Consider the following 25227-nt stretch of genomic DNA (forward strand, 5'->3'; position numbering starts at 1 on the left):
CTTTTGACTACAATCTATGCTTTTCACTTGGAGATAGCCTGTGATGATCTGCACTGTAAAACATAACTCCACGGTAGTATACGAGAATTGCAGTGGTCATAGTCTTTCAAAGACAGAATAGGCACAGATTTGAATATAAAAATGTCGACGCAGGCCGTTTAAGTTTCAAACAGCATATGAAAATTGCACTTAAGCATGAGTAATTTATTATCCACGGACCAGGTTCATTTCTAGCCCTTACTGTAAGTTTCCAACTACTGTTTCAATTAACTCAATTTTTAGTAACCCAGCCCCATATTAAAACGACCGTCAACAGTTGACGTTTAGTAACATGTTATAGTACATAGGCTATTAACAGGTAAATTAACAAAAAAAATGTGAATAAATAGTTGCGTCTACGTTTTAGACCGCTCACTAAAGGCGAAGTTGCCGAAGTATTCCGAAATGTGAGTGACGTTTTCCGAAGATGACGTTGGAGAAGGGGGTCGAGTGTGTGAACTAAGCGGAGGTGAAGAAGAGGAGGATGAAGCTGGGAGCTGAGGATGGGAGGAAGAGTGTAGTGAGAGAGACAGGCTGGCTATCAAGGGCTGTGTGTGCATGCCTGCAAGTGTGAGTGCGTGAGTGTGAGAGGGATTCGGTGGGACTTCGTAATCGGACTGAAACAAAGACGCATTTTAGCCGACCTCGGAGACATTGTAACGGAAACTTTAAACTTTTACCCGCCAGATCCTCGCCACGGTGCCGGGTCCCGGCTTTGTTTCTCGGCGGGGGAGTACTGGAATAAATGCAGGGATAAAATAGCTTCAGATCGACATTTTTTCACGCAAGAGGGGAATCCCTGGGACCGTGTTTGTAAGGGGGAACGAGAGAATGGCGGCCAACATGTATCGAGTTGGAGGTAAATAATCTATTATATTATTTTAGGATCTGTAAAGCATGGTTGTTTAGCGTGTTAGCAACATCGCTAGCTCAACTTAACCGGTTATGGTTGCTAGCTATCAAGCTAACTTCGTCGTACACGACATTATTTGTTTCCGCCTCCAGTCACAATGGCCGGCTAACTGGCAAGCTAATGTTAACAAGCTAGTGTGCTAGCTGAGTAGCGACATGAGACGTAATTAACACGTCTGCTTTGACTTCGCTAGCTGGCTAGCCAACAAGAAAGCTAAGGCCACTGAAGGTAGTAGGATGGTCTAGTAAATTGTAAAGCTAGCTCATACTGTTTAGCATATCTAGCCTTGTGTTTGTTGTATGACGCTAGCGTTAATTCAGTGGGGAGCCAGCTAACTAGAACTGTAGTAGCCGGCCAGGTAGCACTGTTTTTCACACTTTTGGGAAAGTAACTTGCAACTATGTTGCATCTAACTTTCATGTAGTGTTTTTGTCCTTTAAATAAAATGACCAACTGCACGAACTTTTTCCTTCTAAGTTTAATTCAACTTTCTCATACACCACCTAGCTGGCAGCATGTGTTGCTAGAGATAACTTTATGGTTAAGTTGGGTATAAGTTATGCAAGTTGTTCAAGTTATGATGCTATCTGAACAAATGATATTCATGATCAAGCTGACTAACGTGTAACCAGTTAGGTTCTTATCGATCTGTCAGATTTTGACAGGGCATTATCACCATCTTGGTTTACAACTATTTTTTTAAGAATCGCGTTAGTGGTCTAGCAAACGTCAACTCGCTTGCAATGAGGGGGCGTTATAAAGTCACTTTGATTTTGCAAGACGGCTGTCCAGTGATGAATACTATACTTAATTAACATTAACATGCATTTAATTACATTAGTGGACTGGTCAAGTCAAATCATTAGTAGACTAATGGAATCGTATCGGACGTTAGGTTGTGTGTTGCTTTAATTGGTGTGCATGTGGTGGTGTTTTTGGTGTATCTATGCCTTTTATTGACGCCGTAATAAACAGGTAGTTAGACGTACGTTTTGTCATCATTATTCTTCATCAACGACCGGCTGAATGTGCTTTATGCGCTGGATGCGTTTGTCATAACTGTTTCATTCTGACTGGAGTGCCATAGCAGAGATTGCTGCCGGGGGACCTGTTCACACAGGACCGCGTGTAGCAGTATGCACTGTCTCGTCACCCTGGTGTCTGCCGATGTTGTGGTCACTGAAAGCGCTGACTCCTATTCATCCATTTGGTCTAATATATTACTATTTTATTGTGAGATGCTCATGACTGTCTTAAAATAGGTCACGGTAATACGACCGTAGACTGAAATATGCTCGCTAGCATGCCACCTCAAATGCATATAGCGTCTTGCACACCAATTAGAACAGTTGGACTACAAAATATATAGCTCATAAATGCCAGTCTCTAATGCTAACAACAAACTGCAGGTATTGGATTATCTAACCCTGCCCCTTTACTGTCGGGCTAAGTACATGGTTGTCAGTGGTAAACGGTAAGTCACTTTTCTAGTACAGTGGCTTTAAGGTTCATGCAGTAGTGTGGTTTTGAAGGACTGGTTTTGGTCTGTAGGAGATTCGAAAAGTGTAATGGTGCGCTGTATAAGCTGAGTAGATGCCATGTAGTCTACTTCCTTAGGTTCCAGGACGGGATGTTTTCCAGAGTTCTGCCAGAGCACTGCTTGCTGATATGTGGTTGTGGTCACCTAAAACAGGTTCAAATTTGTCGCGGATCCAGATTGCTCGTTTCATACATTGCCCGTCTCAGCGTTTAATGTAAGACAGACCACATACAAGTCAATCCAGTCTTTAAAAAACGAAACACACACACGCATGCACTCACTCAAACTCACACACACACACACACACACACACCACCATACTCCCCAACTGCTCTGTCTATTCACCCTCCCCTCCTCGATCTTGGCCTTGTGTCGGGTGCCTGTACCACGGCACAGGCACTGCAGATGGTGTCTTCCGGCGTGTCGGCGAGGTCTGGCTGCGCTCCAGAGTCTTCGCCACTGTGCCGCTAAGCACCTCGGTCGACAAAGACTGTTAACCCATTGTGCGCCGCCCTCTCGGGAACCTGTAGTGTGTGCGCGCTCAAGGAAGCCCCCTCTCTTCAGTCTATTGTTCCATCTCTTCGTTCCATCAGAGTCTCTCAAGGGGCAATCTTTGAATAATGAATGAGCCTGATGACTGTTTTAGACCTGATTCTGCATACAAAGGACAGTCTTTGTGGATAATTACTTTATTATATGAAATCAAACCCATTTTTTTACTGCAATCAACGTCATTCTGATTAACACTGATGTGTAGGCTATTGATTTATTCATGGATGTGTTGTTAGGAGAGGATGAAGACCTTGTGCTTTCTACTCAACCTATTGAGACTAGGCTGTTGCACTTTCACTCTCAGTTAACCTAGGTCACAAGATACTATGCAGCATTCTCTTGTAAGACTGTTGCTATGTTTAGCAAAGCCATGGTCAGCTTTTCAGACCATGCTTGTCTCCTAAATGTCAATGCACTTAGGTTAATTGTCAATTTGTCAATATGTACACCCACAGCACTGCACGCACAAGAAAAGCACACACATTCATAGGTTGGTCTTTATGGCGACAAAAGGGCATACTTCTGTCAAGGCTAAATGCCCAGCAGAAAATGAAACTAAATGTGTTAAGTCACCCTATGGGCTGGAGTCACTCCAACATGTAAAGTCTCATCCCTGGCCCATGTTACACCTCTACACCAAGTGTCATCAAAGTCAGGCCTGTTGTGTTTTTGCATGAGCCTGTACACAGTTGAACAAGAACAAAGCACACTGAAAACATGATGTCCTTGGTGGAGGTAATAAAATGGCCTGCCCACTAGTTGTACTGCGCGATGCCTCAGAATAGGATGGGCATCATATGCAGTTGAGGGTGTGTTCAGGAAGAACCTGCCGACAGCTGGTATCTGTTAGCCATTTTTTCATGACAAGCACATTGAGCGCTCTGGTGTCGTCGATGCTGTGTCAGCCTTGCTGTCTCAGGAGTAGGCTTTTACCAACAATTACCTGATTGACATGGGCTAGGGCCTATCTGTTCACTTATTCCTAATTGGACATCCCACCTGTTCTCTTCATAGTCTGTCATTCCCCAGTTGGTGGTTGTGATGTCCATATTTAAAGTATGGCTAAATGTTTTTAAATGTGAATAGCGATAGACGATTAGTGGAACTGTGGCAGTCAACTCTAGACTCTATCGTCTGCCACCATGAAAATAATGAGGTTTATTTTTGGTAGGTGTTGGAAATCCCGTGTGGTCGAGGCTGTTCAAGACTCCCCTGCTCAATGTCTCAAAATGACTTAGATGCAATCTTCTGTGCAGCAGTACAGACACTCTGTTAAACCCATGCAAATACACACACGAATGCACGCACGCACACCCACAGGTATACACACACACTCACCTACAGTGTACACACCTACACACACAAATGATGCTGGTCAGTTGCTGCATGGCGGGTTGTTGGTGTGGCAGATGTGTGTGGGTTTTTGGGCTCAGCAGCAGAAAGCGTGTCTTCTCTCCAGCCAGACGTCTGTTCTGTTCTGGCACGCTGGCCAGGTGCCTCCGCACGCTGATTAGGTGAGGAGTGGCAGGGCTTGGTGCCAAGAAAAGACCCCTGTCTGTCTCTCTCTCTCGTTCTTCCTCTTTCCCTCGCTCCATCTCTCAGTCATCCACATGTTGTCTGCGTCTTTGTTTTTCTTGGTTTGGTCTGTACTTCTCATGTTCTTCTGATTGCCACCCAGATGGCTGGAAGTGGGTGAAGTTCAAGGCCAGCCGCTTAAAGGTAAACCCCTCAGCCAAGTAGCTCAGCCAGGGCCATGATGGAGCTGCTGGTGGCCAGCCCCATTGCCCCCACCCCAGGGCCCACTTCTCCACAGCTACTACTTTTGAGAACACTCATGTCCTCAGGGTAGGCTAGTGGCTCGTCATTTATTTGTCTTTGTCTTTGACTTGGAGTTGCCTGGGAAAGGCATCTCTCACGTTGTGTTGTGTCTACACTCTGCTCGACCGGCTGAGTTGGACAGAACTCGCTCGGCCCCCGTGTTTTCAACCAGACTTAGCCAGTCTGTAGGAACAGGTAAAAATCCAATATGTCCGTTTGTGTGCTCTGTGTGAGTTAGTACAGTATGTTGAGAAGATCATGGGTGTCTGTTAGCTCATATCCTTTATGTGGCTGACTCCAAGCCAGACCTATTTTATGCACTAGACTCTGTTCTCATGAATGGTGTGAGTTAGGCTCTGAGTGCCTGTGGACTTGTTTTTGTTTATATTGATGAGAGATTACCACTTGTTTATTGTTACCCAAGGCCTGATAAGGCCACTCGCCATGTAATCACCGGAAGTAGAATGGGATGAAAGTTGATGTTGCAGAGCTTCATTCCAAACATCTGTTTTGTATGACTTTTCTCCTCCATATCTTTTGTAGTAAGACCTTTGTGAGCTTACTTCATGTTTTGTTTACTTCTGACACAGTGTGTGGCACAGGAAACATAGAGCTCAAGACAGTAGTTGTTGCACTGTGAACTGGAGTGCTTAGTTTGTATGATGAGTGTCTGCTGCAAAGAAGTGATAAGCCGACACCAGCTGGAGACTAGTGTGTGTGTGTGTCAGGACGTCCAGACACTGAACCCTGGTGTGGTCACCTCCTAAAGGACTCAGAAAGTTTAGTGGTTTTATTGTTCTGATAACCACTTGGCATTCTTCTTAGCTCGCCTCTTCGCTTTATCGGGGTGCCCACCCTCCCACTCTGTGTTCCCTTTGTGCACCAGCACCCCTCCACTGACCACTCCGCTCTGTCCAGTTGGCACCTGACCACGTAACAGCTGACTGCTTCTGGAGAAAGTTCCTGATGGCCACATGAAAGCATGATGTCACTCATTGTACAATGGCGTGTCTCATTGACTTGTTGAGGTTATTGGGGAAAGTGCTGTGTCAGGGGCAGAGGCTCCACTCTGGGTCTTTGTGACTGGCCTGGCCATACTCTGCTACACGGAGTGAGAGGGCCATTGGGGGTCATCTGTTGGATTTTGCCCTGATCTCTTGGCTAGATGTGGGGATTGGGGTAAAGTTTGAAGAACCGTGGGTGTGGCTGTGGGTAAGGGTGCAGCCAGAGCTCAGGAACCCTGTGGTGTTTCATGTTCCAGATTGTTTTGAACTGTTATAGACTGAGTTCCTGCCACTTGTTTACACGCACAAAAGACTGGTACACATGTGATTCGGAACTCTGATGGAACTGTGTGCACAGCAGTTGGGCTGCTCGATTATGGCAAAAATAGTAATGACGATTTTTTATTTAACACAAGCACACAATGGTTCTGAAAAACTTTCAAGAAATTGGAACTGACAAACAAAATAGGCAAACAAATGTTAAAATGTATTATGTAAGCTTATGCAACAGTTAACCACTGTAAAGCAAAGGGGTTCACTGGATACGATATACCACTGAAGAGAAAATAAGAGCACCTTTGCAAAAAATAATTCAGCAAAATATTTGTATCTTGATTGTGTTGGTTTCATAATCATTGGAGGTCACAATTGAAATTTGATTTTGATTAATTGCTCAGCCCTACATAGCAGTATAGACATCTGTAGCACAGATATGCTGGGACGCTTGTTCTGTATGTATGTGTGTGTGTGTGTGTGTGTGTGTGTGTGTGTGTGAGAGAGAGACCTGCAGTGCCTGACACAGCACAGGGCCTACTCCTACTCCTATCACACGAGACCAGTCAAAGCCGTTTGGCTCATTTTCACCGAACCTGAACTGTGTGTTTGTGTGTGCGGCGCACGCCAGCATGGGCAATAAGGAGTGTGTTCCACTGCCCTCATAATATTTCACAATGTGTTCCTAATAAAATGACAGTGGATGTGAAAAATGAAACTGTTCCATCAGCGTGTACTGTGTGTGTGTGTGTGTGGGCGTGCAGCATTGAGCAGGAGCTCCTGTAGGTCACACACTAGCCTATTCTGCGTGCTGCAGCAGTTGTGTGGAGTATGAACGGCCAGCTTGTGTGAGCGTGAGAGAGGGAGTGTGTGTCACACCCAACATTGGCCCCTCACGTGCAGAAAAACGCTTTGCAGCGGAGTCTTTACAGTGCAAGTTGGTCAGCAGTTAGTGAAAGATGAATGCAATGACTTCTGTGTGTAATGTCTTTGTCTCATGTCATAGGACCCATTTATTTGCTTATTTAGATGTTTACTTTTTTATTTTCAGTGTACTACTTGAGTTTATTTGCTATGATGTCCTTGAAGGTATTAACTTATTTCCCTCTGTCTTGTCACCCACAGATTATGTGTACTTTGAGAACTCTTCTAGCAACCCCTACCTGATCCGCAGGATAGAGGAGTTGAACAAGGTGAGTGAAGAGTGCCATCCCTCTTTCTTCTGTCTCCTTCACGCCATCCATCCATTCATCCATCGATCACATTGGTCACACCCCTCTGCATCCTTCTGTAGCATCAACTTGCAGTCAGCGACGACGTCCTCAGAGCCAAACTCCTTAAAGCTCTTATATAATGGCGTGTATGACACAGGCCTGTTTGCCTGTGCAAAGATTAAGTCCATTTATGTAACGCACAGCAATTGAAGGACTGGTGGAGAGCCCCCATGACTGCTTCCTCTCTCTGAATAATTGAGTGAGAGATGATTTTTCTGAACAGAGCGAGAGGAAAAATGCCCATGTGTGTGTCTGTCATTAGGCCAGCATCAACATGCTACTGCATTCACCTCAGACACCTCCTTTTTGATGGTGTGTGTGGATGACTTGTTCCTGGATGGCTGCTGCTGATGGGAGCTCTGCCATGGCTGCACCTCCTCCAATCCCAGCCCTCCGTCACCTCCTCCAATCCTCCAATCCCAGCCCTCCGTCACCTCCTCCAATCCTCCAATCCCAGCCCTCCGTCACCTCCTCCAATCCCAGCCCTCTGTCACCTCCTCCAATCCCATTCCTCTGTCACCTCCTCCAATCCCATTCCTCTGTCACCTCCTCCAATCCCACGTTGGGCGTAGGTGTCCACCTGTGGCAGCGTGATGGAAACCTTTCAGCTGTACATAGAGCATTGAGTCGGTCACTTATTTAAGCAACAGGACATTAGTGGGGTTGGTCAATGATATCCTAATGTCTGTGAGTCGCCAGGATACCCACACTCATGGAATGCCTCTTGTCCAATCAGATATTGATTCATGATTTGACCGTACCTAACTGTTGTATCATGGCTCATAGTTCCCTAGCAGTCCCAGTAGAGTATGGAACTCTGGGTAAATGTGCCATGTAAATTGTTGCTGTGTCAGTGTTTTGTATAATTGTCTTTAGTGATTAGTCACATTGCATATCTTTCCTCCACAGACGGCCAATGGGAACGTAGAAGCCAAGGTGGTGTGTCTGTTCCGGAGGAGGGACATCTCAGGCAATCTGAACACCCTGGCTGACAGCAATGCCCGTGAGTGAACACTCTTCTTTTCATTTCATTTCATTTCTCCTCCTTTTTCTCCTCTTTGCTCTATCCATCACGTTGGTCTCCTCACATTCAGCCCAGCTGTGCTTCCTTATGAGCTGAAGATGTCCGTCACCACATATGAGAGTGCAGCCATGTTTTCAATGAACGGCCTGTGTTTCCCGATTTGCATATAATTGTTTGAGTATCATTCCTGAACCCTGAGTCAAATCAAACATCTCTTTGCATGCATGCAGCCTAAACAAGGGAGCACTTTTGGGTTTTCAGGACTGACTGACGGCCTGTCTGTATCTCTGAACCGTCCTGGTTAAATCTCCCATCAGTTTAGGTGCACATACGCTCAAACTGCACACACATGTATGACCATGCCAGCCATCCCTAGCACCGCATTGGCAAATCTGCCAGGCCCAGTGGCACAGCTGAGGAGCCCTGTGCCATGAGATGGGTAGCAGCACACCAGTTGAATGAATACGGCTACTGGATGGAGCAGCTGATGAAGGCAGTGTGGCTGAAGGGGGTTTCCCCAACACACACACACACACACACCCCCCCCCCAATCAATCAATCCCCTATCCCCTCGTGGCTCAGCCATCTGGCCCAAGCATCTGAAGAGGGTTAGCCAGATCCAGAAACTCCCCCAACACACACACCACACACACCCCCCCAATCAATCAATCCCTGAGGCTATCCCCCAAAAATGGGTCGGTGCCTCCAATTTTGGTCATGGCCTGTGCATATCTCACACAACGCTATCTGGCCCATCAGCATCTGTGGGGTTAGAGGCAGGTTATATAGACTCAGCCTTTCTCAGGCGACTTTTGGGTCATGTGTTTGGCTATACAATACTCAATGCTATACAGTGTATTATAAAGTCTCTGCTTTTTCTAAGGAAGTTCCAAAACAACGCCGCTCTATTAAGTTTCATAAATAAATAAATAGCCAGAGTTTCAGTAATGGGATCCATGTTTAATGACATCGATAGCAGAAACGCTTTGTTTTCTATCCGCGGGTTTCTCAACTCTCTCACTAATTTCACCCACCTAATTCGACCAGCAGTCTCACACACACACACACACACACACACACATGAGAAAAGATCACAGTTCTTCCAGAACTTCGAGTTTGTGAATGAAACGGCTGTGAGGGGCCATAGTGTGACATGCGAAACTGGAGACATGAAATATTTGTTATGGCTGACTGTGAGTGGAGCAGGAACACTGACCCGGCATCGTGTGTGTGTGTGTTGGTGCTGGTAGTGGTAGATGGCCGACCGCTATCCTCCAGAGCGAATGTTTACAATCCCCTCACACGTTTGGTTCAGATGCCAACAACACACTTAAAGGTTATCAATACAAGCTCATCTTTTCCAGCACCGTCATACTTCTCTCCAACAGCTGGGAGCTATGTTGTATTAGCAAGGCAAGGAGAACATGTGTTAGTGTGTGTGTGTGTACGTTTGTGATTTAGGAGAGACTCCCATAGAGCATAATGGCTTGATTGACTTATCCTGTCAAAGTGTGTGGTAATTGAAAAGGAACGCTTCCTCTTGGAGCCAAAAGTTAGTGATTATGTCATGGACAGAAGAAGACTGGGATTTGAGTGTTGGAACCAATGACCGTAAACCACACGGACAGCTTAGTGTCGCGCTTGTATGATCTGAAGAAAGGAGCCAAAACATGTCAGTCATATTGGCAACCTTGGTGAGTGCTTTTTGGAATCGGAGGAGTGCATAGTAAACAGCAAATCGGCCTGATCCATCCAGAATTGACCGCTGGTTTTTTGCCTTCTTCCGGTGGCTTCACTGTTGTCTGGGTGTATGCTATCCATTGTTTTGACAGCCATTGGTTGCCCACTGCAAACTCAAAGGCAAGCGAAAAAGTGTTCATTTGATGGCACCTCAGCACTCCACAGTAAGACTCAGACAATAGACCTCTCCCCTGTGGAGCACCACTGATGCAGATGAGTACAAGGACTGAGATGGTGCATTAAACTAAAGATTTAATTTAATTTGAATATGAACAAATTATTTCATATTTGTAGTTCAGTACAGGTTATGAATCCCTTTTTGTTAGCACCTTGTTACATTAGAATTTGGGAAAGTGCTTAAATGGATAGCATTTATCTTGCACTCTCTCCAGAAGCTAAATAAACTCTTTAACAGCTAAATAGTGCCTAGTTATGGCAGACTACTACAGCTAATGTAGTAGGCGCACACATACACACAGTTAAATATTACAGTTGGTGGGTATTGTGAAGTAGACTACATACTCTACTTATGTTACGCTCACTGCATTACACAAAGGCTGAGAACTGTGAGTGTGTGTGTGTGAGTGAGTGAAAGAGAGTGAGCAGTCTGCTGAGATATGAGGTACGAGAGTTCTCCTCAGGTGGTCATCACCGAATGTCAGCTCCAGCCTGGTCTCATCTCCAGACTGACCTGCGTCTCTCTCACACACACACAGGCACACACCAGTGGTGTACCAGATCTGCTGACCTGCATTTTTCCGCAGGTCACGACTCTTCAGCAGGCTCCAGGTCAGCCTCTAATCAGGCATTAATCCGGCAGATATGTAACAGCGGTCCGGTGGGCAGCACACCGCCGCGGAGCCGGCAGAGTAGCCAAACGGTCAGTGCTAGCAGACCTACCAATCAACTTTACGGATATACATCCCAGTGGAATCATAAGAAGATATGTGAAAGCAGCAAAACGACCTTCAAACGATTCTATTCAGTCAGCTTCAGTTGGTGTTGATTGTGTATGGATTGGGAGGTCCACTCTGATGTCCGAGAAATAATCAAATAAACTTCTTATTCCATTCCAGTGGGCCATGGCCACTTACACAGGGAGATCTGGTTAGGCCACCTCATGTTAGTATTTGCCTGGGATTGATTAAGAATCAAACAACATCATCAGAATAATAAAAATAAAAATAACAATAATACTAACTATAGTAAATGCTATTACCTAAGAGCGAGTTATGTAACCCATTCTTCGATATTATTGTTAGTCATATTGTATGTTTCCATTAGCCGTGCTGTAAGTCGTGTGTGTGTGCAGGCGGAGTGGGGTCCAGCTGCAGTGTGTGTACAGTATGGCCAACAAGAGCACATTAGCATGAGCAGAGCCTCCACTGGCCCACACAAAGGGCACAGTGTGTAGGGGGCAGACTGAGCGCCCGCACCGTGGAGTGGGCCAGTGGTCACTAGTTCCAGCCAGACTACAGTTGAGCAGAGCCCCAGCTGACGCCTGACCTCCAGCAGTGGGCTACACACAGATGGACAGACAGACAAGTGACTGCAGGGGCCATGAACCCATTAGCCGCTTTTGTGTGTGTGTGTGTGTGTCTGTGTGTCAGTCAGACTGAAGCCCCCATAATACAGGCTGTCTGAGCTGCTCAAAACGGATGCATTCTGAATCCCCCCCCACCGCTTTGAGCGTCCAGCTCTGAGCCCCACCCCCCTGACCTTTATCTGACACGCCCTGTCAACAGCTGGAACCCCTCCTCATGCTGTAGTGGCCACACACTAGCCAGGCCTCAGGCAGCAGGGGTTGAGATCAGTCACATATCACTCTATGATCCCAATTTACTCCTCTTTATTAATATTTCGTAATATGTCTGAGCGGTATGTTGGATTTGCCAAGAAATTCTCTCCTTATCATCTTGGTTTTGTGAATTTATGGTTGAGCCAACCTGAGGAATGACTAACCAGTGTTTCCCACAGAATTGAATTCTATCTGTGGTGGTAGGTTGGCAGAATTAACTTGAATGCAACAGATTAGCGCAGTGTGGTTATGATGCTAACCAGATTTCTGAGCACAATTCAGTACAACCTGGAACATCATTGTGTGGTGCTCAGTGTTGATATTGTGGTGGTCCGCCACAAATAAGTCAATGTATGGGAAACACTGCTAACTGATAAATGCATTAATGCATTCCATTTCCTAGAATTCTAGGGAGGTGAGTGTAGCAGGATTTCGTTGTCCAAGTGTCCGCTTGATTGCCAAAGCCTTCCACCATTGGCACTGACCACTGAAAAACAGACATTGGGAATTGAGTGATTGGCTGTTGGAAGCCTCTGATGGAGTAGCGGTTGCTTCCCCGTTTGCCGTTGTGCTTCTTAGTCAAATCTTGTGGCTGGTTGGGCTGCCTGGTGGAGGGGTGTGTGATGGTGCTGAGTGGGAGTGAGAGGGAGCTGGCGTGGGCTGACCCGTGCCTGGGTGTGCTCCCCTGTGGGGGCATCTCCGGCTGCTTACTGCCCCTCCTTTGTGCACAGTCGGCCTCGTGCCCGTCCGTTTGCCCCTGCTCCCTGCCCCTGCCAGCTGCTGGGACTCCCTGTGTGTGTGTGTGTGTGTGTGAGACGCCCTGGACAGCCTTCTTCTTCTCCAGCATGAGTCGTCGAGCTGGCACTGTCCTGTTACACAATCGCCTGGGCTCGCCTCCCCGGTTGCTCTGCTACACACACACACACACACACACACACACACACACACGATTCTACCCCTCCTTCTCTTAATCTAGGAGCCTGTGCTTTCTTCGTCCCCCCTCCTCCCTCCTCTCGTTCCTCCTCCTCCTCCTCCGCTGGTGCTGTGGTTGAGTCCCCAGCACGGTGCCAAGAACAAAAGGCCCTTCATGTGGCCCACGGCATGTAAAGGGTTAATGCCGACTCGCCCGTGCCCTTTGTTAAGGAGGAAAGTGTGACCTCTCTTTCGCTCACTCTGTGTGTGTGTGTGTGTGTGTGCTTGAATATGCATGAGTAAACATGCAAGTTCAAGAGCAGCTGCCTATCGCATGTATGCTTTTTGGTGTATCCATGTGTCCTTTTTCCGTTCTGTGTTAATGTGTGTGTGTGTGTGTGTGTGTGTGTGTGTGTGTAAGCAGTCTCTCTTCCTTTTTTTCAAGTGTGTGTGTGTGGCGACGGTTGTGTGTGTGTGTGTGTGTGTGTGTGTGTGGGGGGTTGATTTGTTACTCGGTGGGGGATGGGCGCCTCAGGTTTGGTACACAGGGTTTCCCAGTAAGTCAGGCAGGGACTCGCTGGCCACGGGGAGAGGGGGAGGGAGGAGAGAGGGAGGGAGGAGAGGAGAGGGAGGGAGGGGGAGAGGGGTTAACAGAAAGGGGTGTGGCCTGAGGTCCCGTCCCCGCATGCACACACACACACACACACACACACGCACACACACACACATACTCACACACAGGGTTTCCTGTAGCTGTGTGCAGGGGCGGAGTCCTGGGAGATGAGGAGAGATAGTCGTCTGGCCCAGTGTTCTAACTGTGCTGCGCACTCGCATTCTTACACACACACACACACACACACACACACACACACACACCACACACACACACACACACACACACACGCTGCTTTTTATCTTCTCTCTCCCCACCTTGGTGCACTTAAGCAACGTGCCATACCGCTGCTGGTTTAATGTGTACTGTACATGCCTTTGAGAAGTGGGCTCATGGGTGACTTCTCTCTGAGGCCCATGCGGTGCTGCTGTGGAGCCTCTGAGCCGGAGTTCATGTCCCTTTCCCTCTGGCTCATGAGATCCCGCACACACACTCTCCTGTCACTATCTCTTCATTTTGTCCACTCTCATACATGGGACACGAATGAATGAATGTATGAAAAATGTTTCTTCACTTATAGTTTGAGGATTTGATTGAATTTTATAAAACCTGTTTTACACTAACAATACTTTATAATCATATAATCTTGAAACAAAGTATATGTACTCTTTTAGTTTTATTTTATTTATTTATTTATTTATTTGTTTCTGTTTGTATTTTCATGTCTGTAGGAGACTTTGAGGAAGAGTCGAAGCAGCCCTCAATGACAGAACAGCATAAACACCAGCTCAAGCACAGAGAACTCTTCCTCTCTCGACAGTTTGAATCCCTACCTGCCACGCATATAAGGTAAAGCACACACACACACACACACACACACTCTCTCTCTTTTTTTTCTTTCTCTCTCTCTCTTTCATTCAAGCTCTTATGTCACTCGACCATAAAGATTTAATGAGCCATACAGTTTCCCCCATCCCACCGATTACACAGTGTTCTGAACTATGTTAAAGCAGCCATTTGGTACTCAGCAGCATGTGTATTTATATTCCGCATGTGCACATCCCTGATGTCTGTGTGTGTGTCGGTGGTTTGTGTTTTGTTTCTACAGGGGAAAATGCAATGTCACACTGTTGAACGAGACGGACGTATTAACAGGCTACCTTGATAGAGAGGTACACACACACACACACACACACACACACACACACACACACATTACAGAGCCCTGCATGCACCTTCTGTTTATTGAGGAAGTATTTGCTTTTTTGTGTGTGTGTGTGTGTGTGTCCAGGACTGCTTCTTCTACTCTCTGGTGTTTGACCCGGTGCAGAAGACACTTCTGGCTGACCAGGGGGAGATCCGTGTGGGCTCCAAGTACCAGGCTGAGATCCCTGACAAACTAGCTGAGGGTAAGTGAGGCCGTCTGACCAGGAGGTCAAGGTCATGACCTCTGTGACTCGCTGCTGACCCCTGGGGTTCAAGTTCAGGATTAAACAACAGCCCTCCTCCCCCCAGCCAATCAGTGTGGGAGCTCATTTGCCAGCCCAAATGAATGCTTAACGAACATAGCAAATGCTCTTACCTCTATTACTGTACTTGTGTATGTGGCCTTGCACTCTACTTGTACAACTAGCTGCTCACAATCTTTGGGCCGTGAGGAATATAGTGATGTTGGCAAACTAGTGACTAGTGTCAGTCCCCAGTCACCAATTATCTGGGTTGTCATATGTGTAATGTCATATTCACACATTATAAAACCTGAACTAAAGGTCAGGGACTTGCCATGCTTGCATTTGATGTGTGCGTGCGTGCGTGTGATGACCCTGAGGGTCACTGTGTTTGAGTCCCAAGCTGTGGATGTAGATGTGAGCTGGTGGACACTGGTCACAGTGAAATGGCATATACTGCACATCCATGGCCTGTCTCTGTCCACTTGAAGCTGCATCATGTGGCTTTGCTCATATGGGTTCTATTTGTGTGCGGCTGAATGAAGGCCCACTTTCAACCAGTGCTGTGTGTAGTGTCCTTGACTCTATGCATATGTGTTTACGTGTGTGTGTGTGTGTGTGTGTGTGTGTTTTGCTCACATGTGACTGTCTTAATGATGAGTCACCTTTTGCTGTAGTTGGGTGTTTTTTCTTCCTTCTCCCTGATCCTTCGTTCGCTCGTCTGCAATTACCCATCCTGCCCTTAATTTCCCTCGTCATCCTGCGCGCTCTCCCATCCTCCCGTGTCATCTTAAGCAGGGGCTATTTCTGGACCGAGGAGGTCTGATGGGGATGTTTGTTCACACACACACACACACACACACGCATACAAACTCATGTTGCTTTAAGGGCTGTAGAATTAGGTCTACTCAATAAAAGTGAAACCAGGACTTTTGCTTGTTTGTTTATTGTAATGTCTGTGGGTGTTTTTTTTTTTTTTTTTTTTTTTTGTTTTTTTTTTTTTTTTTCTCTGGGCCAGGTGAGTCAGACAGCCGTGTGCAGGAGAAGCTGGAGACTAAAGTGTGGGACCCCAACAGTCTGCTGAAGGATTCCCAGATTGACCAGTTCCTGGTGGTGGCTCGGTGAGTGTCCTCTCTGCCTCAGGACTTTGGGCTCGCTCCGCTCTTGGGCTCTGTGGGGCCATTCGAGACCATGTCTGTTGCTAACAGCACTATAGAAGTTAGTCAAATTTAATTGAATTGAATTGCAATTGAATACTCTCTCCATAACCCTCCCCCCCACCACCTCCCCTCTGTCACTTTTTTCCCCTTCTCTTTCTCGCTCCCTTCCTCTCTTTCTTGCCTCCATAGTGTCTGTTTCTTCTGCCTCACATTCCACGTGAACTCTCGAGACCGTTTTCATAGAGACTCCACTGCCCCCCTTTGTCACAGATGCTCTGAAGGCTGAGCTGAGAAGCATTTACAAAATACAATAAAAAGAAACGCCTCTCTCTGAATCCTCTCAGGCTTCTAATCCATATTGGGCTGTATGTTCTTATGGCCTGGGCTCAATATAGTCAAGTAATAATAATAATGACATTCTTCTGCTTTTATCAATGTTGCAGAGATGTATTTTAATGCACTTTGTCAGGGGAATTGTTGCTATTGCTTTTTAAAGATGTAATGCCCCTAAACGTCTCTCTATGGCCACTGTGAATTAGTGGGCGCCCTCTTGTGGCTGGACATAGAGCTGCACAAGGAAAGGGCTGATCTACAGAGAGCTCTGGCGTAGGAGTTCACTGTTGCTCAGTTATTCAGTTGTGTGTGTCCTCCAAAGTAACCAATCTGAATGAGTCATTTGTAGCATGTACGCAGCTATTGTAAGAGAGGATTTAATGGCAGAGGTAATCTGTCTGAGAAAGACATACGTTATTAAGGCAGAGAGGGTTTCCCCTGCTCCCAGAGCATCTGAACACACTAACATGCTACCTAATCATTAGCTAAGCCCGTGCTTCTGAAACTCCTGTCCCCAGATAGGCATTTAATGATTGCTGTGTGATGAGGGAGGTGGAGTGTGTGTGCTCATAAGACCTCAGGGACTGCTCCTTGATCGCTCCGGGGTTTTAGTGTGTACATAGTAATGGTTGTGTGTGCACATATTTGTGTGCATTTTACAAGCTGATGTGCTGTGTATTGGCTTAATAACAATGAGTGAGTACCCTATTAATATACATGAGAAAAGAGTCCGCACACTGGAGCTCCAATGGAATCGATGGTTTAATCACCACAGGTGTGACATTTCAGGCCAACTTGCCCTTCCTCAGACATACAACAGTACCCTGTTAATATAGCCATGGGAGGTGATCTTGTGTTGTGTTACTGCAACTAGCGTTAGCTACAATGTTGTTCTTTATATGAGTTTGTGTATGTTTGTCAGCATATATTTACTGGGTTGTGTAAATCTAATGAAGCAGTTTGGGTGTGACTACACATGTGTAGGTTGACCTATTTGACTTGTTTGGTTGTACTCTGTGAGTGTACACCATTTACTATTAAGTGTACAAAAGTGTGTGTGTGTGTGGTTATTTGTTGTAATGTAATGTCTGCTGTAGTGGTGCAGTGCTAATGAGGCTGTGTGTTGTGTTCGTGTGCTACAGGGCTGTGGGGACGTTTGCTCGAGCTCTGGACTGCAGTAGCTCCATCCGCCAGCCGAGTCTACACATGAGTGCAGCAGCCGCATCCAGAGACATCACACTGGTGAGACACACACACACACCGCACACACACACATTGGTGAGACACACACACACACACACTCGCACACTGTTTCAGTTCTACACAGTGTTAAATGTAGGTACACATGCATTTCTGCTTTTAAATGCCACACCATGCTTTTGCGTTCATGTTCTCACGTGCCATCACAGGACACACGCTCTGACCGCAATGCCCCCTCACACTGTGTCCACTCTCCCACACCAGTGCTACTAGCACACGCTATACGGGTCCGTCCAAGAGGCTTACAAATCAGTCCACCTCTTTTTGCCCCCTATCCAGTTCCATGCCATGGACACCCTGCAGAAGAATGGCTACGACCTGGCCAAGGCCATGTCCACCCTGGTGCCACAGGGGGGTCCGGTGCTGTGCCGGGACGAGATGGAGGAGTGGAGCGCCTCGGAGGCCATGCTGTTCGAGGAGGCGCTGGAGAAGTATGGCAAGGACTTCAACGACATCCGCCAGGACTTTGTAAGTGATCCAAACACAGAACATGGTTTGGTGTCTAAATGAACATAAATGTTTGAAATGACTGTGTGTCATGAGTAATTTTTGGATTGTAAAAAAGGTTGGAAATAGAAAATAACATTGATAATTTGCCCTTTTCAGTTGCCATGGAAGTCTTTGGCCAGTGTGGTCCAGTTCTACTACATGTGGAAGACCACTGACCGTTACATTCAACAGGTACCACCAGTCCTCTTCTACGTCCTGTCCCTTGTCTTAGTTCCACTGAATAGATCCGCTCTGGTTCAGTTCAGTTTTGTGCAATGTGATATGTTGTTGTTCACAGAAACGACTAAAGGCAGCTGAGGCTGACAGCAAGCTCAAGCAAGTTTACATCCCCACCTAGTGAGTATTCTGTCAAAGCACATCCAGTGTGGGAAATCAACTAACTTTATAAAGATTTCATTAGTGTGAATGACAGAGACAAACTCTGCATAACCTCATAACCTATTACTTAATTATTATCAAGCATATTCACAAGTTCTACAATTGTTTGGAGCCATTGTGGCTTTTACATGTACTCCCAGAGCTGGGGACTCATGAATCAATCCGGTCACGATACTTGGGTCATGGTAGTGATGACATTGTGATATAGCAATTCTGCAATACTCAATACATTGATAGAAAACCATCTATGATTCATCACAGTATCTGTTTAACTAAAGAAGAGAAATAGCCCTAAATAGGCTGTCTTCAGAACAAGTTTGCCCTCATTCATTTGATACACGCCACCACATAAAGTCATGAAATAATGACTGATTGGTTTGGTCAAATTGGATCTCAATGTAGAGCACCTGCATGTTGTAGGGAAAATCTCAGTATTTAGTGCTGGAGTGTGGGTAACGTATCCCATGCATCTGCTGGCCATGTTTGGATGGTCACTGTGTTGTCCTCCTACTCACACTGCCCGTCCCACCTCTCGTCCTTCAGCACCAAACCCAACCCAAACCAGATTATGGCCCCTGGCAACAAGCCTGGCATGAATGGAGCAGCCGGCTTCCAGAAAGGGCTGAGCTGTGAAAGCTGTCACAGTAAGTGTGTGTGTGTGTGGTGTGTGTGTGTACCTCTGGTTTGCTGAAATTGTGGGTTCTACATTGATCATTGCATGTTTTGAAAAGTATATGTATGCATGTATGTGCACATTCTAGCTCAGGTAATCATATATCAAATGTTTGCATATATATGCATATAATAAGTGGTATCAGCCTGTTTGTATGTAACGTTAAGAGTCTCAGCCTGTTTGTATGTAACGTTACTGTACCGTTAGTTTTAACCACCTGCCCTGTGTGCTGCAGCTGCCCAGTCTCCTCAGTGGTACGCCTGGGGTCCTGCCAACCTGCAGTGCCGCCTGTGTGCCTCCTGCTGGATCTACTGGAAGAAGTACGGTGGTCTGAAGACCCCCACGCAGCTAGAGGGCGCCACAAGAACTGGCACAGTATGTTACAGCATCTCTCACCCTGCATTTACATGGCGTCTGTATCGTTTGATAGATAGGTGACGTAAGAACTCGTGACCTGTGAACTTGTTGCATAGCTTTAATGAACAGAATAGGTTGAGTCATCAGTGTGTGGGGTCCTTAGGTTCTCTGCTTTAACCTTGCCACCTCGGTCTTCCTCCCCCATTAACCCCCACCCCACTCCCTCCACCAATAGGACGCGCCACCGCGCACCCACATGACCCGGCAGGAAGTGCAGGGCATGTCCCCGTTCACCAGCACGGCGGGCCGCGCCAAGCTCCTGGCCAAGAACCGGCAGACCTTCATCCTGCAGACCACCAAGCTGACGCGCATCGCCCGGCGTGTGTGCCAGGACATCCTGCAGCCGCGGCGCGCCGCCCGCCGCCCCTACGCCTCCATCAACGCCAACGCCGTCAAGGCCGAGTGTGAGTAGCCGGCACGCTGCGCTGTACTGCACGCCGTCATATCTGCTGCTCAAAGCCCAAGCAGTTGGTGCGCTAACTGCCCGCGTCTGACCCTTTCTCCTGTGCGTCTGCGTCCACAGGTATGATCAGGCTGCCCAAGGCCCCCAAGACTCCTGCGAAGAACCGGCCAATCCCGCGACCGTCCCTCGCCAACATCGTCAAGGAGCTAGGTGAGATGCCTCAGCATGCATAGAGCCTGTTGCTAGGAGTGTGTGTGTGTGTGTGTGTTTGAGGGACAAATTGAGATCCCATTGTTGGATCTTGAATTTAAAATAGACTTAAAATTGAAATTGGCTTAGACATCTTTAATTTCCCCTTGGGGATCAATAAAGTATCTATCTCCTATCTATCTATCTATCTATCTATCTATCTAGATTTGTTGGTATGGGTATCGATGATGGTCTTTGTAGGTATACAATATTGTTTGCAATAGAAATATGAATAGTGTTCAAAATTAAATATGTGAAAATGATCTGTTATATGGCCATTCTTCAATCCCTCTAGTTCATGTTGAACTGACAAAGCAAGTACTCTGTGCGTTGGTGTGAAATGACATCATGTAGGTTATGCTACAGTAGGCGTGAATGCATACAGACGCTCTTGCTGCCAGCGTCATTAATTGCTGGTGGTTATCTTCATTGTCCTGCTCCGGTCCTTCCTCAGCGGTCCAGGCTCCTCTGAAGCTCAAGGCCCCGCGCAGCGCGCCCACCCCCATCAACCGTAACCAGGGCAACCAGTCTCGCAGTGCCACCGCCCTGCTGGGCAAGAGGCCCTTCGATAGTGTGAGTGGCCCCTCCCCTTTCACACTCTCTCTTTCTCACTCACTCACACACACATATGTGCTTACACACACTGAAGTTCTTTGTCTGTGCTAGTAAACGGGTGCCCCCTCACCCACCGCCCCTTGTACAATTTCATATCCCTCTTTTGTGTGTAGCTCAGTGATGCTGAATGGATTTCCTTGCCACGGTGATTCTGCAGTTGTCTCATTAACTGAGTGCTCTCCTCATAACCTATTGCTGTTCCACAGACGGGCCAACCTAGACTAGACGCTCTAAGATGAATATTGTCTGTGTGTCTGTGCCTCTCTCCATCTCTGCTCAACCACTCACTTTCTCTCTTTCTTTCTCTCTCTCGGGCGTGCAGGTGGGCGGTCATCCCTTCTCGGCCAATGGGAGGCCGTTCCCATCGGGCATGAGGACCACCTCTCAGTCCGTCATCAAGCGTCAGAAGGTCAGCCAGGGTGATGCTCCCAACCCTGTGGTGTTCGTGGCCACAAAAGACACCAGGTACATCCAACGTTCCAGAACAATCACCGTAACTGATGAGCTCCATTTACGTCAAGATGGCCACTGATGACTGTCTCTCCTAATAGAAATATGATGACCTTCATTTTCTGATTCTGCTAAGATATCGTTGAAGTTGATGAACAATTCGAACTAACTGTTACGCTCTTGTTTCCTGGTTCGTGGGAATGAAGGCTAATGAATTAGAACTCTGTAACCATGTAGCAGTCAATCTTAATTTAAAAATAATGAATTACTTCCTGGCAGCCTCACCTCATGCATACAGACCTGACCAGACCATCGGGCCTCGGCTCTCTCTCCCTCTTCCTCTCTTTCTCCCTTTTCTCTCTCTCTCTTCCTCTCTTTCTCCCTTTTCTCTCTCTCTCTTCTCAATCTTTTTCCCTCCTGTTCATGTTAAATGGCCGCCTTCTGATTTTCTATAAACCAGTCTGTACGCAGTGATTAATAGATTAAAAGTGCAATATTTATCTGACGACGCTCACCCCCCCCCCCCCCTCTCTCTCTTTCCCTCTCTCTAGGGCCCTGAGGAAGCACCTGACGCAGGCTGAGATGCGGCGTGCCGCCCGTAAGCCCCACACGCCAGTGCGGGTCAAGCTGCCGCTGCCGTCGCGCCCGCTCCCCCTGCCCCTGCCCGTCCCCCTGCTGCCCTCCAGCACCAGCGAGCCCATCGTCCTGGAGGACTGAAGCACTCCTCCCCAGTCTCTCACTCTCTCCTCATCTCTCTCTTTTCATTGCTCTCTTTCACACTTCATGTCTCTTTCGGTTGGGTCATTACCTTTCCGTTTCTCCCCGTTCCCCCGTTTTTTTTTTTTTCCGTTCGCATCTGTTACCTTTCCGAAAACTAATTAATGTCCTCATGAAACACACACACACACTCTCACACACACACACACACACACACACACTCCCACATCCGTTTGTCCCATACCCCATGAAGTTATAAGTTACAGCCACTGGTAGTGTACATGTATCACATAAATTATATACACACAGACACACAATTTATAGATATCCCCACGTACATTAGACTTTGGGAGTTAGTAGAGTTTTAATCCAACTTTATTGTTTAATTACATCTTCAATTCCCCAAACATCCCTTTTTTTAAATGGCAAATATTTTTAATTGTGTAATTTAAATCAAGTAATGCTCATCCTGAAGTATGGTGATCAAGCACACTTTGTGTTTTTTTTCCACTGGATCTACCTGAATTTTGTAAATATTACGGCATTTTGTTTTCCTTTCTTTTCTCAAGCAGTGGGCTCAGGGATGGCTTAGGTGTGGGAGAGGATCCAAATCAGTCTAGGGGAGGGGGGGGACTTACCGCATGTAACTTTTTTTTATTATTATTTTTTTTTTGTCTGTTCTCTTTTCTGGGGGGGGGGGTGTCAGGAGAGATTTTGATCAAGAGTTCCCCTCCTCTCCCCAACGTCGTCCACTGTCTCAGCTGTCCGTCTGTCTGTCCACCCACTGCCATGCAGTCACATTACACAGAAACGACCACTCCCCTCCCCTTGTGAAGTCCCATTCCCTGAGACTCTGTTGTCCACGCGCATACACAAATGACTCCCTCCCTCCACTTAACAATTATGGAAAGGACGGTAACTTGTTTCCTTCCCCCTATGCAGTACTGAATAAATAAAATGGACAGCCTGGGTCATTTGCAGTTCTTTTTTTTTTTTTTTTTTTTAAAGCGTCTTTTAAAGAAGTCTGACAGGAAGTGGCTTTGGACACTTGTGTAGGTCTGCGGATCAGGAAGCAGAATTAGAAATGGATGGGATGTTTTAATGATGCTCCAGTCACCTGTCTGGCTAAAGTGATGGAGTCATGGAAGGCCTTTTTTTCCCCCTTTTTTTTAAAGATGATTCTGGCCAGACTTGGGGTTGAGGTGGAAAGATTGTAATTGAAAAGATCATCGGATGAGTGTTCTCAATGTCTTTTTTCCCCCTTTTTTTGAATGAGACCCTATTTACCAGTTGAATGTCAGCATTTTGTAGTGACTGTGTTCTCTCCTCTCCTTGCCTCGCCTCCTCTCTGATGCCATGGCAACACTCACAACCTGTTTCCTTGGCGCTCAAGAGGGATGTTTGTCATCCTTTTCATGCACAAGCCGCCTTTTGTCAGGCATGGAGTGGACTGGTGCAAGGGTGCTTCGGGAATGGTCATTGCTGGTCGTCATCAGCCTAAATGAATGGAAACTGTAGAGGGCCAAAGTGACCAGGCGAACAGGGTAGGGATAGTCAATCATACTGACCCTTGTGTCATAGAATTGGATGAATGGAAGAAAGGAAGGAATGTATGAATCTGAATGGATGCTGAACCCAAATGGGTAAAAGGTGCTTAAGAGATACTAGTCTGAGAACTTGGTTAGTGGTTTTGGTGGCCTCTGTAGTAATCAAATTGAATAAATCCTGGTAGTAGAATGGTAAAGGTCTTTCGTGGCACTGTGTTAGTGAACACAAGTTCTAAAGCCATACAAAATATATATATATATATATATATATATATATATGAACAGTATTCTGCAAACGTCGTTGTGCACCCAACTTAATATCAAATAATGAGGGTGTATATGTATACATGGTACGGTACCCAAACTACTACTATGCAGAGGCCGTAGTGAAAAGTGTGTATTGGAAGAGCAGGGATGGCTGAGTATGCAAATTCTCACGTTTGTTTTTGGTGGTTATGATGGTAAAATTAAAATATGGTATGGTTTTAAAAAAATTTGAAGACCCCGTTTTTTTTTTTTGTTCTTTTTTTTTATAAATAGAACTTGCTTTTTGAACGTGTGGGATGTTTCAAATTTGGACACTTCTTAAAATCCTTAGAGAAGTTTCCCCTCTGCAAAGATAAAACATTGTACCCTAGTTGTGCCCAAATTCCTCCAAATTTATGTGGAGTTTTTGTAACATTTCATATAAGAAAAGAATCAAATTTAGCACCCCATGCACAGCAATCACTTATCCATAAAGAAAGAAGAAGAAAAACAAATGAGCAACATTGAACTCTCCACAGTTTTTCTATAAAAGCTCTAGCTTGTATTTTCTCTTTGTTGTGGAGAAGTTAAAGCAGAATAAAAAAAATCTGTACATGTGAACATGGTTCCTTCTGAGGGCAGGTAGGGAAGGGTAGTTGAGTAAAGGGGTGGGGGGTGTATCTGGGTTTCGGGATGGGGTGGGGGGTATCTAGGGCATAATAAGGGGTAGAATTTTTTGTATGTTGGAGAGCTAAATCTTGCTTCAATTAAAATTTTCTTGTGTTTTTTTTTATTATTTTATTTTTATTCCAGTGTCTCTGTATCCTTTTAATGTATCTTGATAAAAGAAATAAAGTTTTTTTTTTTTTTGTGGTCGTACATGTGCCCTATTGTGTCGTATGTGTGTGGGAATGGAATACAAGAGTATTAAAACGTAGAGGATAACTCAAGTGGGTATGAGGAACTGGAAGGTATCCAATTGAAGATAACGAGACGTATTTTAAAGTGTCATGGTTTAGGCCTACTGCTTGGCCCAAAGTAGGTTATAGGCTGCTCCAAATGAACAGTTTTTTATTTATTTCAGCAGGCCGTTTATGAGTAGGAATAGACTCCTGTATGGCAACTTTAGAAATAAGATGACCATGTGGAAATATGCGTATAGGCATCTTTATCACATTAATACATTAGGCTGGACAGCTGTCTTAAAACAGTTGAAAATTCTGCATTTCTGTTTAAGACAACAAAGAAATTCAAACTAATGTTGGTCGCTATGCAGTTATTGGCAGACTGGTTGAATTGGGGCGGAACAGACAGCGTTTAA

The 25227-nt window shown here is 46.1% G+C and overlaps 1 protein-coding gene across 1 annotated transcript; it reads left to right on the forward strand.

Moving 5' to 3' along the window:
* Positions 1-499: 499 nt before the first annotated feature.
* mta2 (metastasis associated 1 family, member 2) lies at positions 500-23822 on the forward strand. The gene is made up of 18 exons (XM_048235889.1): positions 500-898; positions 7265-7332; positions 8323-8416; positions 14232-14349; positions 14609-14672; positions 14792-14909; positions 15967-16069; positions 17584-17683; positions 17981-18169; positions 18308-18382; positions 18489-18547; positions 19133-19233; positions 19498-19637; positions 19855-20083; positions 20203-20292; positions 20786-20904; positions 21269-21411; positions 21948-23822. Exons 1-18 carry the CDS (start codon positions 871-873, stop codon positions 22111-22113), a joined length of 2004 nt encoding a protein of 667 aa, XP_048091846.1. The 5' UTR covers positions 500-870; the 3' UTR covers positions 22114-23822.
* Positions 23823-25227: the final 1405 nt, after the last annotated feature.

Source organism: Alosa alosa, chromosome 24, assembly GCF_017589495.1.
Source record: "Alosa alosa isolate M-15738 ecotype Scorff River chromosome 24, AALO_Geno_1.1, whole genome shotgun sequence".
Lineage (NCBI taxonomy): Eukaryota > Metazoa > Chordata > Actinopteri > Clupeiformes > Clupeidae > Alosa > Alosa alosa.